The 15756-nt window shown below is 36.3% G+C and overlaps 1 protein-coding gene across 1 annotated transcript; it reads right to left on the bottom strand.

Annotated features, from left to right (window-relative positions):
• Positions 1-6134: 6134 nt before the first annotated feature.
• Positions 6135-9848, bottom strand: LOC110908592 (wall-associated receptor kinase-like 2). The gene is made up of 3 exons (XM_022153535.2): positions 9053-9848; positions 8802-8957; positions 6135-7573 (listed from the first exon to the last, which is right to left on the bottom strand). Exons 1-3 carry the CDS (start codon positions 9552-9554, stop codon positions 6435-6437), a joined length of 1797 nt encoding a protein of 598 aa, XP_022009227.2. The 5' UTR covers positions 9555-9848; the 3' UTR covers positions 6135-6434.
• Positions 9849-15756: the final 5908 nt, after the last annotated feature.

The raw sequence follows: 15756 nt of genomic DNA, 5'->3' as shown, positions 1-15756 counted from the left end.
TCAACGTGCGGAATCCGTGAACGTGCGTGACCGAACAGACGAGATCGTACTAATGTCGTGATTCTATTTATGATATAACAAATACAAGCTCCGTGAATCACGTTTTGCCACTTTCTCTCTCTAGTTTCTCTCTCTAAGCACCTAAGCTCTCCAAGCTCTAATGTGGCAAAAGTTTCTAACTCTAAACCTAAGGCTCCTATTTATAGGCACAAGGTTATAAGGGATTTCCCCTTATTTACAAGTTTGCCACCTTGCCTATTTCTATTAATTACAATATAAATCCTATTTTACTACAGTTTCAGCTACAGTTCTGATTGACGCAGGCGATAGACATCACTGCACTAACAGCGGAAGCTTGAATCTTGATTGTGTTCGGTTCTTTATCGAGCTTGATCGTCCACCGGCACCGCATATTTAAACCTACATTTCATTCAAACGATTAGAAATCAAAGCGTTTGAACAAAAGAATTAGACACAAGAAATAATTATTATAATATTTTTTTTCAACCCCTTCACCCGTCCGGGTCGGGTTAACCACCCGGCCGGGGCAGCTAACCATATATTTTTCACAGAACCTTCACCCGGCCGTGTCAGCCCACCACCCGGCCGTGTCAGCTCTGCACTTTTCCAAGCCATTAGTTCTTACCGAAACGGACATAACTCTCTCATTTTTTATCCGTTTTGCGTCACGTTTCTTCCTACGTGACCGTAATTTAATTCTCCATCTCATGGAGTTAAAATCCAACATCCGGATTAACAAAATTTCAGACTTTTAAGTCTCCGGCTTATTACCCTTTTTTTACCAAATTTTGACCCATTCGTGTATTTAACAAACAAACATGTTTGTTTGACTCCAATTTCTCATAAACTCTATAAAGTCATTGTTATCTATCATAAGAGATTCAAAGTCCCGGGTTTACATACATTCTTAAACCCGTTTTTACTTAAATGCTTATTTTAACCCGTTAAGGGTATTTAAGCATTTATCCGCATAATTCATACTCCTTCGCTTTTAGTATTTTGTTTCCACATTATTTATCAATTGATCTTCCACCACAACTATAATTGAGGTGGATTTAACGTGGCGATCATTACATTCCGAGTTTTACCCCTCGAATCGTTATTTTACGGCAAGACTCAAATAGAGCCATTTGACTAACGTATTACATCTTTCAACTTCTATACTTATTCTAAGTATTTATCGAATCATGAAACTCGTTTCCAAACAACCTTTAAGGGTTGTTTGTTCAGTTTAGCCTACAAGGGCGTTTTGGTCAATTTTGGTCCTTCTTTTACGACGAAGGACTTTTAGATACTTGTTTGACCCAAAAATCCGGTCTTTTAACTATAACCTTGTTTAGAAACCATTATGTTTCTAAAACACTACAATTATAACGTGAATTATTCGGTTTATCTTTAAGATAACCAAATATCCAATTTGACCTTGTTTAACTCTTAGAGAACCTCAAGTTCTACATGATGAGTTGAATCATTACACAAACCTGGCTCGGATCAATATATTGACCCGTTACGATACCTTGCCTTAGTGGCTGCTAGGTAATAGCGATGTAAACATCCATGTGCTATTTGTTCCTAAAATCACACAACTCGACAAACCATTAGTCAATATTATCAAAGGGTGATATATTTTCACCTTTTGACCTGTTTGGTCTAAATGACCATGAATCTTTATGAGATAATATTTATTACCATCTTATCTATATGACTCGCTCTGGTTTACACCGTATAGTCGTTTTACTTATAAATCATTTATTGGTTCTTTTGACCCATTATAGCTTACACTATAAAGTGTTTTTTCACAAACTAACGGTTATTATCAACAAGTGACCAAAATACTGTTTTACCCTTATTATTTGCATTGGTTTACCTTATAAGGTAATCATAAAAAAATCGATATCTTTTAGTCATTTCATGACTAAAAACCGCATTAGCTCTTTTTAATAATTAAACATGGTTTATGAACATTGTCTTTTATTCCGAACCACACATGTCGTGTCGGAATATCATAATTCAAACAAGAATCTATATTCTTCTTGACCTATAAAACCATTAGGTATTACGTAAAAAAAGGTGTAAGCTTTACTTACCTCGCATCCAAGCAATGTTTTCTTTTCGTACTTGCTCCTTTTGACCCGCTTCCTCCCAAGCCTCCATCTAGCTTGTCAAGAGTCAAACTATCATCATAATTCGTAAGACGGTTAGTTTAGTCACTATTAGCTTCGACTATTCCGTCTTACTAATTTTATGTCGAATCTACCATTCGACTTCATCATTGGTTAGTTTAACTTTCTAAAAGTTAACTACCGTTATTCTTATGACAAGTACCATTTAAATTAAATCAACATCATGATTAGAACTCATATTACCCCATATCATACGGGATAAATCGAGTTTGGCAATCATGCGTTTCATTCACAATTTTAACATATGAATATTCGTTTAGGCATTTTAACAAACACCTTGTGGGCATATTCTATAAAATCAACAATCAATTTTCATAACTAGTTATTTGCCCAAGTTTCAACATCATTCACAAGTTCTTATGTCTAGCATGCATAACGACACCTAGACTTACTTCATGGAAATCGAATAACACCAAATTGATGATCATAAATCTAGTGTTCCTCATCTTCCCACAAAACCCATTTAGCACTTACATAGATGATTATAAATTTCATATTTTATATCATCAATTCACCATGTTTCTCAATCATAATTCGTTCCTAAGCATGGATTCAACATAGTATCATCCATACATTAAATATTCTAGCAATAATTTCGTTTTTAAGTTTTCATCAAAAATTCGAGATGAAACCAAATGAAGAAATTCGACATACCTTGTGATCCCCATGCTTAGGTGATCACGAATTCGTGTTCATGCATCGATTTGGGGCTATAATCAACCTTCAATTTGATGAATTGGATTGAGTTAGGGTTTGGGCTCCTTGGAGCCCTTCTCCTGGTCGCACACGAACACACTGGGTGTGTGTGTGTTTTGTTTTTGATTTTAATTAATTAACCTTTTAGGTTATCCCACCTTTGGCCCCTCAAGTTTTGTTAATTAGTAAGTAGGCTACAACCTACTTATTTTTAACAATGTTTTGTCTTGTTAACTAGGTTAAACTTTTCTAGTTTAACTTAGTGAGTTCGGGGTAGTCATAACCCGTTTCATTTTTAAGTCCCGTTAACTCGGACCTTTCATAAACTTTATTTCCTCAAAACTTTTATTCTCTTTTTTTTATTTAATATTAGGTTTAATTATTTAAATCCTAATATTTCCCAGGTTAATTTTACCACTAACAGTATTTTACCCGTCTTTTAGTATTTATGGGGTTTGATTACCAAACCCGTTTTCGGGGTGTTACAATTAGATTGGAAGGATTGGAGTGATTTTGATATCCCCAATGGCACTCTCGGTGGTAAACCCGCTTTCCTTGGCATTTTCCTTTGAGGTGGATATGGTTGAGGTGGTTGTTAAGGCATCTGTCTTGGAAATGGTGTCTTTGTTGAGGCATCTGTTGTTGAGGAATGTGTTGTTGCGGTCTAGTAAACTCTTGCTGAACGTGATCCGGTGATTGTCTTTGTGCATATGCAAACCCACCTTGAGTTCTCATTTGATTCTCATCACCCCCAACTGCATATCCTTCATCATCATACCCCTCATATTCGTCTTCATAACCGTCGTCATACCCATCACGTTGTGCCCCCATAGATGACATGAATGGAGGTTGTTGGTATTGTAACCTTGGCTGCGGTGGTTGTTGAGGGACCGGGGTGGTATGGATTATGGGTGGGTCTTGTTGAAACGAAGGTGGTTGACTTTGTTGGGATGATGATTGACCAGAAGCAGGGAAAAAGTGGCTAAAAGATGGAAAACTCTATGAAGGTTGGAAACTAAATGTATTTGTTGTGGGTGTACTCATGGGAGTCGTGGTGTTAGAAGGTTTAACCTCACTAGATGTAGAAACTGTTGCAGGCGCTGCAGGAGGAGTGCTCGGTACTGACAGGCCAGAGGATTGAACTGGTGGATCCATTGTTCTACTTGGTGTACTAGATGATCCAACAATTTTATTCTCCCGGTGAAGAACTCGGTTCCGTTTAAGTGTTCCTTCAATTTCAGGATCAAAGGCTAATGGTGATGACTTGTGAGAACCTCTAGTATGCATACACCTGTAGGTACCTGCACACTAACACAACCAGCGTGAAACTGACAAATAACAAGCACAACTACCAAGGAAAACACACGTTGCTCACTACTCCCCGGCAATGCCCCCAAAATTTGACGTGACGTCGAAGTCCCACTCAAAAATAAACCAAATACAGTAAATAGTTAGTGGTAAATGGGTATCGAACACCGGGAGTGTGTGGAATATGTGTCTACTAAAGTAATTGCAATTTAACTAGGCAAGAAAGTAAAGTGTGTAAAAGTAAATCTTTGAATTGGGTTTGTTGACCTTTAGAACTAGAAATTAAATTGCAAGTAAATAAGAATTCATAAACAATTAAGAGAAAGAGTGTTGCTCCCGGGCTTCAGGTTTTATGCAATAACAAAATGTTAATGTTCAAATGGAAAGAACCACATAGACACGGCTCATGTATGTGCAATTGTTTGTGACGAAAGGAGACCAAGTACTTGGATTCATAGAATGCGAGGGTATCACCCGATGATCAATTAACATAGCCAACCTAAATCCCTCCCATTAAAATTCGATTGCCAACGGCACCAAGAATGTATAGTTCAAAATAAAGATCAAACAATATTAACAAGTTACAAACAATCACGCAAACACCATCAGAAAACTAGACATCATATGATTAGATTACTATTCCAGAAATTAAAGAACAGTAACATAATTATTCACAAGAAAACCTTACATCCGGGATGAACACAAAGAAAATTAGTCACTCATTGTTTAGACGATCAAAGAAACATCAAATCCGTAATCTATCAATGATAAGGCTTCAATCCTCCTTTAGAAATAACCTAATATATTGTTCTTGAACCCTAAAATCACCTACCACCAGTTCTAGATCGATTACAATGCAAAAGATATCAAAAAGTCACACCTAAAAGTGAGTTTTAAAGCCAAAACAAGGATCTGCGACTAGGCTCTACCATAGGGTACGGTGGCTACCTACCATAGCCTATGGTAGCCACAACTCCCCTACGGTAGCTGCTTGCGGCTCATGGTGACCCCTACGGTGCCAAGGGCTACCGTAGCCTACGGTGGCTACCATAAGCTACGGTAGGCTTCAACTAAGCAGTTTTTGTTTTCTTTATACGGTAGGCTTCGCCGTTTTCGCCCATGTTCTCGTAATTTCATCCTCTATCATGTTATCTTCTTAATTCTTCAATTCTAATAAATTATTTTTTTTCCATTGATGCTCCTAATTTTTTTCATTTAAAGCTCTCGTTTGTTAAATACTTCTTCTTTGCACCTTCTTAGCTCTTTTAACCTGCAATCATCAAGTTTGTCGTAGTCATCTAAATTCAACAATTTTAAACATCAAACATATCAATTTATTTCTTATTTAATCAACTTCAAGATCTTCCTAGGGTTCACCCTTCAAACAACACCAACTATAATATCCACAATGAAATTATACAACACACATTCACATTTAGCTTAATTACACTACATCTTACACACTTACATGTGCACACACTTTATCATACATCTCGTTCATAGATGATTATTAACTCCGACTCATTACCCAATTAATACTAGGACTAAGATAGTTAGGTGAGTTTGAACTATACGAACCTTGAAGTCCCAGGGGCAGATATTTTAGTAAATACATAACCTACACTCGTAGCAAGTTCTTAATAAATAATTGTTATTCAATATTAAATTAGAGTTTAACTTTTAGTGAATGAACAATGACATCCCATATAGATCTTGTTAAACGTCATTAAACGTGTCGAAACAGAAAATATCTATGGTTTATTAAATCAGATGTGCGGAATCCATCTAATTTGTGTGAATGTGTTAACAGGAAGAGTAAATAAACATTCTTCGATTCTTGGCCAAAATTAGCAGAATTTCATTTACACCAAAAATATCATAGACATGCGTGATCAGATGTATGACAAACTAACCGCATGAGACCTATTTATTTACATATGAGACATACATTCTACATGAACTAACACATGTCTCATGCGGCGACACAAACCATGCATGATTCATACGCCCTTGACACACATACGTTGACTACCAAATGCAAGACTATTGCGTAAACATAAAACATCAAAACAAAACTCTATCTAACCTATAACCTGGACACTTTCAAGATACAAGACTCAGCTAAAGATATTATGTTCTAACAAACAATGATTTGTATATGTAACTTTATTACAATAAACAAAGAACGAGTTTTTATCAAGATCGACTAATGTTATTGTTGAAACTCTAGCAGGTTGATGATGATTCGCCATAGCTTAGCATCGATATTTCCTCCCTATACACCATAGAACTAGTATACATTTGAATTGTAGATGGAACGTGTGATGTTCGTATGGTTTCTAACTCTATAGCTACTTCTTTCATTGTTGGTCTATATTTTCCATTCAGATTTAAACATCGCATTGCTAGGTTAGCTACAATCATAAGCTCATCCACAGTACTCTCTTTAATCACCAACGCATCAAAAATAGACATAACACGCCTTTCTTCCATAGCCGACGTAAAGTGTGCAATCAAAGTTATATTTTCACCAAATCTAGTTAGCGAAATTGGCCTTTCTCCGGTTAACAATTCAACCAAAACAACCCCAAAACTATAAACATCACTTTTTTCAGTGAATTGACTGGATTGAGAATACTCAGGATCAAGGTAGCCAAACGTACCTTTGACTGTGGTAGTCAAATGAGTTTGCTCAATTGAGACGAGCCTTGAAGTCCCAAAATCAGAGACTTTGGCTCTGTATTTATCATCCAAAAGTATATTAGTGGTTTTGATGTCTCTGTGGTATATTGGAATGGAAGTTGATGAATGTAAGTAAGCAAGTGCTCCTGCAACCTCTGTAGCAATTTGTAATCTCATGTTAAATGAAAGTGGGAACTCGTCATTTCTGTTGTGAAGCCGATGATACAGGGTACCATTTGGAATGAATTCTGAAACGAGGAGAGGGACTTCTGTCTCTAAGCAACATCCCAATAGTTTGACCACGTTCCTATGATTAACTTGGGAAAGAATGACCACCTCATTAATGAACTGCTCTAACTGGCTTTCGTCAATTATTTTCGATTTTTTAATTGCCACAATCCTTCCATCTGTCAGCATGCCTTTATAGACTGTACCTTGACCCCCTCGGCCAAGAATTCTATTCTCATTAAAGTTGTTAGTGGCCTTCTGTAACTCACGTGATGTGAAAAGTATGGTTTTATTAACTAAAGATGGATCAACTTCTTGTTGTTGTTTTAGAAGTAAACCACCATTGCGTTTAAAAAATCTCTCTCTTTGCCTCCTTACTTTTGTCTTCTTAATCACTTTGTGCAATATGTAACTGATGACAACAATAAAAAATACCCCCATGCTTATGCTAATACCTAAATGAAGTTCAATACAAAACCGTAAATTAGTAGAATGACAAAACATCTCCAAGATCGAAGTGAAACATGCTAGTAAACAGACAAAACATCTCCAAGATCGAAGTGAAACATGCTGAAGCATGTACTTTCCTAGTTTTCGCTTGTTCTATTTTAATGTTTCTAAAGATAGCAATTTTCATAAAACTAATAAAATGAAAGTAATAAAGGTATAGGGAGAGGATAATGAGAAAACTACATATAAGTGAGAAAACTACATATAAGTGAGAAAACTAGAAAACTAACTATAAAAACCTAAAAAAAAAAGCTAAAAAACATAACAAATTTTTTTTTTTACAATTTTTTATAAAAAATTCGCAAGTTTTTATATATAAAAAAAATTAAAATTTTTTTTTTGTTGTACTGCACATGTACATTATATATGTACTACACATGTGCACTATATCCGTAATAGTGCACATGTGCAATACAACAAAAACAATTTTTTTTTATTTTTTTTTTTTTGAAAATTTTTTTCCATGCATAAAAACCTGCGATTTTTTTATAAAAATTAAAAAAAAAATTGGTATGATTTTTAGAGTTTTTTAGTTAATTTTTTTATTTTCTCATTTAAACTAGTTTTCTTATGATCCATCCTCTAAAGGTATAACCCACTTGTTTCATTTCTTCTAGTTGTGTGTTCATAACATAAGCTACTTTCACACGCAAAAAAATCTTTGTGCTTGTGACATAATTTTCATTTCACACGCAAAAAAATCTTTGAGCTAGTGAGTTATAATTTTCATACTACGTTGCCTTTTCTTTACACCTACTAAGATGTATAAGAAAGACAAAAATTATTTACAATCGAATTTTAAGATGCATTTTTACACCAACTAGATATCTATAAGAATGAGATTAAGATGCATTTTTACACCAACTAGATATCTATAAGAATGAGAATTTTACGTCATCTACTAGATTTAGGCTTTCAAAAATGCAATTTTTGTCACCGTTGTTTATAAAATCAAAGAATGATGTAGTTCCTCAAATGATATTGTATGTGGAGCTACACTAATAAAGGAAATGACAAAGAGCAACAACTAAAAACCCAAATCCCTACAAATTCTTTCACAATATCCTAGAGGCCTTAAATATCAAGTCTCAAGCACCTAGTACAAAACTAATCCGACTTTTGGAATATCGGGTGTAAATGGGTTAAAAGCACAAAGAAGTTAAATAACATTACCTAGAATTACACCCCGGAGATTTGTTTTGCTTGGTTTCCATTTTACGTCATAACAAGCGATGTTCCAATTATAAACTGTATCATCGATGTCAAGTATCGGGGAACTTTTACAGTTACCTCCAAGATCTCTGCACCGTCTACACTCTTCCGTACGCTCTTTTATAAGATGAAGTTACATGTCAGAAACCAAACAAACAAACGAACTAACTAAAATAAACAATAAATGCTGTATATGTTGAATTGTTACATACCATAGGTCTTGCATCCATCTTTTAAATAAGGGTTGTCTTCTTCTGACTCTCTACCACACCTCCTTGTATTCACTGGAGGACCATCATAAAGAGCCACTGTGCGTCTTTCAGGGTCTTTGCTATCACAACAAGTTATTTGATCGGAGTCTGCTAGAGTCCACACAAGTGATATCGGAATAAAAGGGCTATCCCTGACAGAAACATTTCCTTGGTCATATGAAGTTTGATCCACCAAGGAGGCAAACCCACAACCTCCCTCTTCCTCTTCCAAGCGGGTGAAGTTAATGTTGTACGACCAGACACGATGGGGAATTGTGGTCTGGCAAAAACCGATTCCAAAACAGTTTCGTGTACCGCTAGGTGTAACATTGACACAAGTGGATGAACACTCTGTAAGTACACTCCCATTATTTGCCACCATAGCCGCAGTACCACACCCCTCATAAACAAACCTATTGCTTAATTTGGAGAACAAGAAGGGGCTATCACGAAGGACTCCCATGAAATCACTGCTCTTCTGAACTGTGTTTTGACAATTAGTAATTCTTGGCGTATTAACAGTGACTGTTGGATTACCCAAGTCTATACGCAAGACTTCCAGGTTGTTGAGTTTAGGCAGATATGGCTTGGAAGAGATGCAATTAACGTTGTACCATGGGTTGGCAGAACAATCAGTACCGATTCCAAAAGGGTATGGAATGGTCACGTTCCCACAGGTATCATTGCACCTCGGCTTGGCTTTCTTTGCAATTGCAGGTGGTGCCGTGTTTATGTATATAATGGTGAGTATGATTTGAGGAACTTGCTATGAAATAATCTAAAGACCTACTAGTCTACCTGTGAATGTTATAATCAAAACTTGCATTAATATCATGGATTTTTCTCTATCTTAAGACTACGATGGTTAGAAACTTCCATTCAACCTATGAATTTCTATTGTAACTTCTTTTTAATTAAACTCATGAAAATAATTCTAAAACTTGACTTCAAATAGTAGAAAAATCAATATCAAAATCATGACTAAATTTGAAAATAAATTATAATACAGCAAAAAAAACCCCTCCATCTAAAGCACCCTAATTTCCTAGAAAAAATTCAAAAAACAAAATTCTTTAAGCAAGTTATTATCTTTAAAACAAAAACGCAAAGAGCTAACATTCAGAGCATTAAACTTGTACAAACTGTCACCTCAGCTGCAAGATTAGATTCCAATTAACATTCTTAAAAAAATCTCAACGTTATAAATCTTCAAACACCCATCATACCCCATTAAAACTTTATGTGTGTGTTTGTGAGAGAGAGAAGTGAGCCGGGGCCACTTTCGGTGATGGTTTGGATATGCGGACGGCCTCCACAACGCTGAAGGTCTGTTTCCTTCTCGTTTGTATATTTTTTAAGTTAACGATAGCAATAACCTAGTGGCAACTTGAGGGTGGGTTCGATTCTCACAAGAGAGGTTTTTCTCATATTTATTGGGTTTTCTTCTGAATTGGTGTATAAACATTATGCCTAGTGGGGATAAATATGATCAGGTGGTTCCACTAATAGCACGATGATACTCCAGTAGTCTGTTAGTTATTGAATTTTGTCATTCAAAAAAACACTAAATTTAAGGAAAATAAAAACACAAAATAGTTAAATGGGATAAAGTTGCATACTATTTATATAATATAAATTTGCAACATAATGTTGCATTACAAGTTGTACCATGTGCATAATGTTGGTTTTGTATATGTGATTGGTTTGTTATGGTGGTGTTATAATATAAATTTGCAATATATTGTTGCATTACAAGTTATACCATGTGTATAATGTTTGTTTTTATATGTGAATGGTTTGTTATGGCGGTGTTGTTTTGTTCTCTCATTCCACATCTCACAACAAGCGTGCGCTTTCTCTCTAGAACAAGAAAGTAACACCAGTTAGTGTTCTCCGACGTTCTTGCGTTTTCCGGCAACCGATTGAAGGTTGTTGTTCACTTCTATCTACATCATAGTTTTATTATGATGATTTTCGTTTGCCAATTTTGCTTCTTACGTTGGTGATTCTGGAAATTTTGTACTGTGCTTTTGATTTTTGGCTATTAATGCACATGCGAAGAGCATGTTTTTTTCCGGATCAAATTACCAGTAAGTTGGGTGGTGAAAGCTTAGCAGGTCGTTTTTTTCATTTGTACAATTCAAGTTTACTGATGTTTTTAAAGTTGTGTTGTGATAGCCTTTACATGGTTAATGTTTGATGTTATTTAACCTTCACCGCTGTAACGCGTGGCCCTTCAATCTTACATTGTAAACGTTGTGCCTTAAATTGTAAGGCTCGGCCGCAACGCGACGGGGGTAAAACCTAGTTAATGTTATAAAGGATAAATTGAATTTTAAAGATAAAAAATAAAAAAAGATACGTGGCAAATTCTTAAGTGATAAAGGAGAAATTGAAATTTTGAAGATTAAAAAAAAAAATATGTGGCAAATTCTTAAGCGAGACGTTATCATTCTTCCAAACCAAATTGAGTATGGAATCATATTTGTGGTGATGGAGCAATAATACAGGTGAAATAGCATATTTTCAACTCTTTCGAAAAGTGATGGATCATTAATACAGGTCATATAGCATATTTTCAACTCTTTCGAAAAGAAAAACTTAAACGATATATTACAAAGTAAACGCAAAAAAAAAAAAAAAAAAAAAAAAAAAAAAAAAAAGAAGCCCCTAAAAATATCATGTGTGAAAAAACAACGAAAAAGACTTTTTGGACTAAAAAGGTATGGATACAATTTTCATACCATCGTCGATCAACCAGGCTGTTCGACCCATCAACACTTGTATTCGTTTTACGCGTTACTCATCGTTATACTATCGAACTATTCAGGCTAACCCTACTCTCAAGCTCTCTCCCTTCAATCCATCAATCGCTGTGAGAATACTCGAACTTTTTTGCTTTAGCACTTTTGGGTGTTACATACGTTATTTATCTAAATCACAATCGAACACACTACTCAACTATTTAAACGCTAACCGTTCTGCATGTATTACGTGACTAAATGAATGCTTGTTGTTATGTTTACACGTGGAATGCTGTCTACCTGCCTTAACGACGATAGTACTATAGTTTGGACTCAGCACCCGTTTACTTGCACGGATTACGGTGGTAATCATGTATTCCGAACTGCCTCGGGCAGTCAACCCGCAGTCATTGGTATCGATAGATCTATATCGATAATTAACATGCTTCGTTTTCCTCTGTGTACGTGTTGGTTATGCGTAAACTATTTCGAACTCTATATGCTATATCAAACTTGTATGCTCACCTTTACATTATATGTATTGACTTTATTTTAACGTACGTGACAGGCAATTAGGATGCTTATCTGCTTGGAAGGCGAGCTTAGAATAAGCGTCTAGAGCATAGTTGTCTGTAGATCTTGCAGATCGAGTCTTTAGAAGCATTTGAACAATTTTTATATTTAAAATCCGAGTTGTCAAAACAGAATATTTGACTAGTTGTTATCTGTAATAATTTGTTTTACTATTTGGGATACGGTATGGGACGTATTATTTAAACTGAATAGTAATGATAGTTGTTGTGGAAACTTCTGGACAATCTGTTTCGCTCAGTGCCATGCCTCGATGATTCCGCCATCGGTTGTGGTGTGACAAGAAGCAAGACCGCAACAGATAAAAGCCATCTTAGATATCAAGTCACCTTCAAATATGAAGGTTGTTCAACGATTAACAGGGCGAGTAGCAGCATTGAACAGATTTATCTCAAGATCCTCGGAAAAATGCAAGGAATTTTACGATATACTGAAGAAGAATAAGAAATTCGAATGGGGAGAGAAGCATAAAACAGCCTTGCAGGATTTGAAGCAGTATCTTTCAACCGCACCACTATTGATGAAACCTGAGAATGGTGAACCATTATCCCTATATCTCGTAGTATCTGGGAATGCAGTAAGTGTTGTCCTTGTAAAAGATCATGAAGGTCAGTAGTATCCTGTCTATTATGTTAGTAAAAGTTTATTAGATGCTGAAACAAGGTATTCTCACTTAGAAAAGCTGATATTAGCTCTTGTTATGGCTTCATCAAAACTTAGACACTATTTTGAAACACATAGGATCCATGTTAAAACCAACAATTGTCACAGCCCCCGATCCCTATCTCCCGGGAACGGGCGGCCGTGAGCCAGTTTCGGTGGTATCACATTTATTTATCCAATTTGGCAGCGGAAATTTTCATCAGGACCGTAGTTAGGAAATATATTTAATCAGAGTAAACCACCATGTTTTATAACATTAAACATATGGGTAAAACCCAAGTTTTCAATACACACATTTCATAGGAATAAATCCTATTTATTTAATAAAAACATCCGTTTTATTTTTAGGTAACTTTATTGCCACTTTTCCAAGCCTCCAGTGCTGTCCAGCTGGCTTCTATTTGGCTTTCACATTTTGTTACCTGAAACGCGTTTTAAAAACATTTTGTCAGTGGGAAATACTGGTGAGTGAATCCCAGTTTAATCAGGTTTAAATAAAAAGTCACAGTGAACAGTATTGAGGGCGATCCCGCAATTACATTTGTTTCCAAGTTATATCAATTATCACCCGTTGGTACTGTCGACACCCGACTTGTGGAAATGTTACTCCTTAACCAGGTTGTAACCAATTTTGTATACAAAACCCCAACATACCCACGATAATTGTATTCTTACAAATACTCAATAACTGTCATTCGCATAGAAAGGTATTTAAGGTTTTGTAAAAACAGTTTGCAAAAAGGAGATTACTCACATTGCTGTTTTAGGTTATTCTTTAGGGTTTCCTGGTGAATATCTATAATTTACACAAATGCACGTGTGTTAGTATAATAACCCATTTTAACATTAGTAATACCCTCCCCGAGACGGCATTCCAACGACTACGTTGAGCAGAACCACGACAGCCGTTACGGAACCCTAGATCAATCGGGCAGCGTATCTAATACTCCAGGGGTTATAATACTTACAACGTAGCAGAACCTCGCTAATTTAGGGGGTATAATGCCCGGGTATAATAACGCCACTACGGAAATTTGCTTAAGAAAGAAAGAAGTGAACGATCGGAAATGAAATCCCGAGGCTTTCTTATATAGGGCTGAAAACTGGTCCTCTCGCGGCCCGCGTGGGATATGGGCAGGGCTTACGCGGCCCGCGTTGACTCCGGTCAACTGCGTAGCTTGGCTGGGTCAGCGTGTAGGTCCGCCACGATGATGACACGTGTCATCACCGGGCTGCGCCACCAATTGAGACACTCGCGGCCCGCATGAACTTAAACGAACTTGTACGCGGCCCGCTTTAACTTAAGATTTTGGCGAAGTCTGGTTATACCCTTACACGGCCCGCGTTAAGTTGAGGTGAGGCCCTACGCGGCCCGCCTCAGCTTAATAATTTTGTTTTTAATTTATTTTATATATTATATTCTAATTTAGGCTCGGTTTTTACATACGGGGTGCATATAAAGACATATTGATATTTTTAAAGATATTAGGGTGTCAGGAATATTATGAGGGTGTCGGTTTTACCGAGGGTTGTTATATCCTCCCCACCTTGTTTTAGAGCTCGTCCTCGAGATCTACTGGAACAAGTGTGGATATTTCTTTTGCATTTCTGATTCAAGTTCCCATGTGTATTCAGGTCCTCTTTTAGAGTTCCATTTCACTTTGACCAGAACTAATCTCTTATGCTTGAGATTCTTAATTTTTCTATCTTCAATCTGTAGAGGCTTTTCTACAAATTTGAGTTGTTCATTAACCTCTATATCCTTGAGAGGTACTACGAGTGATTCATCAGTTAGGCACTTTTTGAGATTAGATACATGAAATACATCATGTATTCCTGCCATTTCCTCTGGCAGTTGTAGCTGATAGGCTACCGGTCCTACTCTTTCAAGAATTTTGAAAGGTCCAATATACCTAGGACTTAGCTTTCCTCTTTTGATGAATCTTACCACTCCTTTCCAGGGAGAGACTTTCAATAATACTTTATCTCCTACTTGAAATTCTAATGGTTTGCGTCTGTTATCGACATAACTCTTTTGTCGATCACGTGCTGTTTTCAGTCGTTCCTTGACTTGAATGATTTTATCAGTTGTTTCTTGTACTATCTCGGGTCCAGATAATTGTTTTTCCCCAATTTCTGCCCAACAGACTGGGGTTCTGCACTTTCGTCCATAAAGTGCTTCGAATGGTGCAGCATTGATACTTGTGTGGTAACTGTTATTATAAGAAAATTCTATTAAAGGTAAGTGTTCGTCCCAATTACCTCCAAAATCAATTACACAAGCTCTAAGCATGTCCTCCATTGTCTGAATTGTTCTTTCGCTTTGCCCGTCTGTTTGAGGATGATAAGCTGTGCTTAGATTTAACCTGGTTCCCATTGCTTTTTGGAAACTTGACCAAAAATGAGAAGTAAAACGGCTATCTCTATCTGAAACAATTGATAAAGGAATGCCATGTAAAGAAACGATTTCATTTACATACAATTTGGCTAATTGTTCCATACTAAAGGTTTCCTTCAATGGTAAGAAATGAGCTGACTTGGTTAACCTATCTACAATCACCCAGATTGTATCATTACCTTTCCTTGTTTTAGGCAATTTGGTAACAAAATCCATTGTTATCAATTCCCATTTCCAAACTGGTATTTCTAATTGTTGTAACAATACTG

The sequence above is a fragment of the Helianthus annuus genome, chromosome 14, assembly GCF_002127325.2.
Source record: "Helianthus annuus cultivar XRQ/B chromosome 14, HanXRQr2.0-SUNRISE, whole genome shotgun sequence".
NCBI lineage: Eukaryota > Viridiplantae > Streptophyta > Magnoliopsida > Asterales > Asteraceae > Helianthus > Helianthus annuus.
The sequence above is the reverse complement of the archived record's forward strand: the minus strand, read 5'-3'. Positions and strand labels throughout refer to the sequence as shown.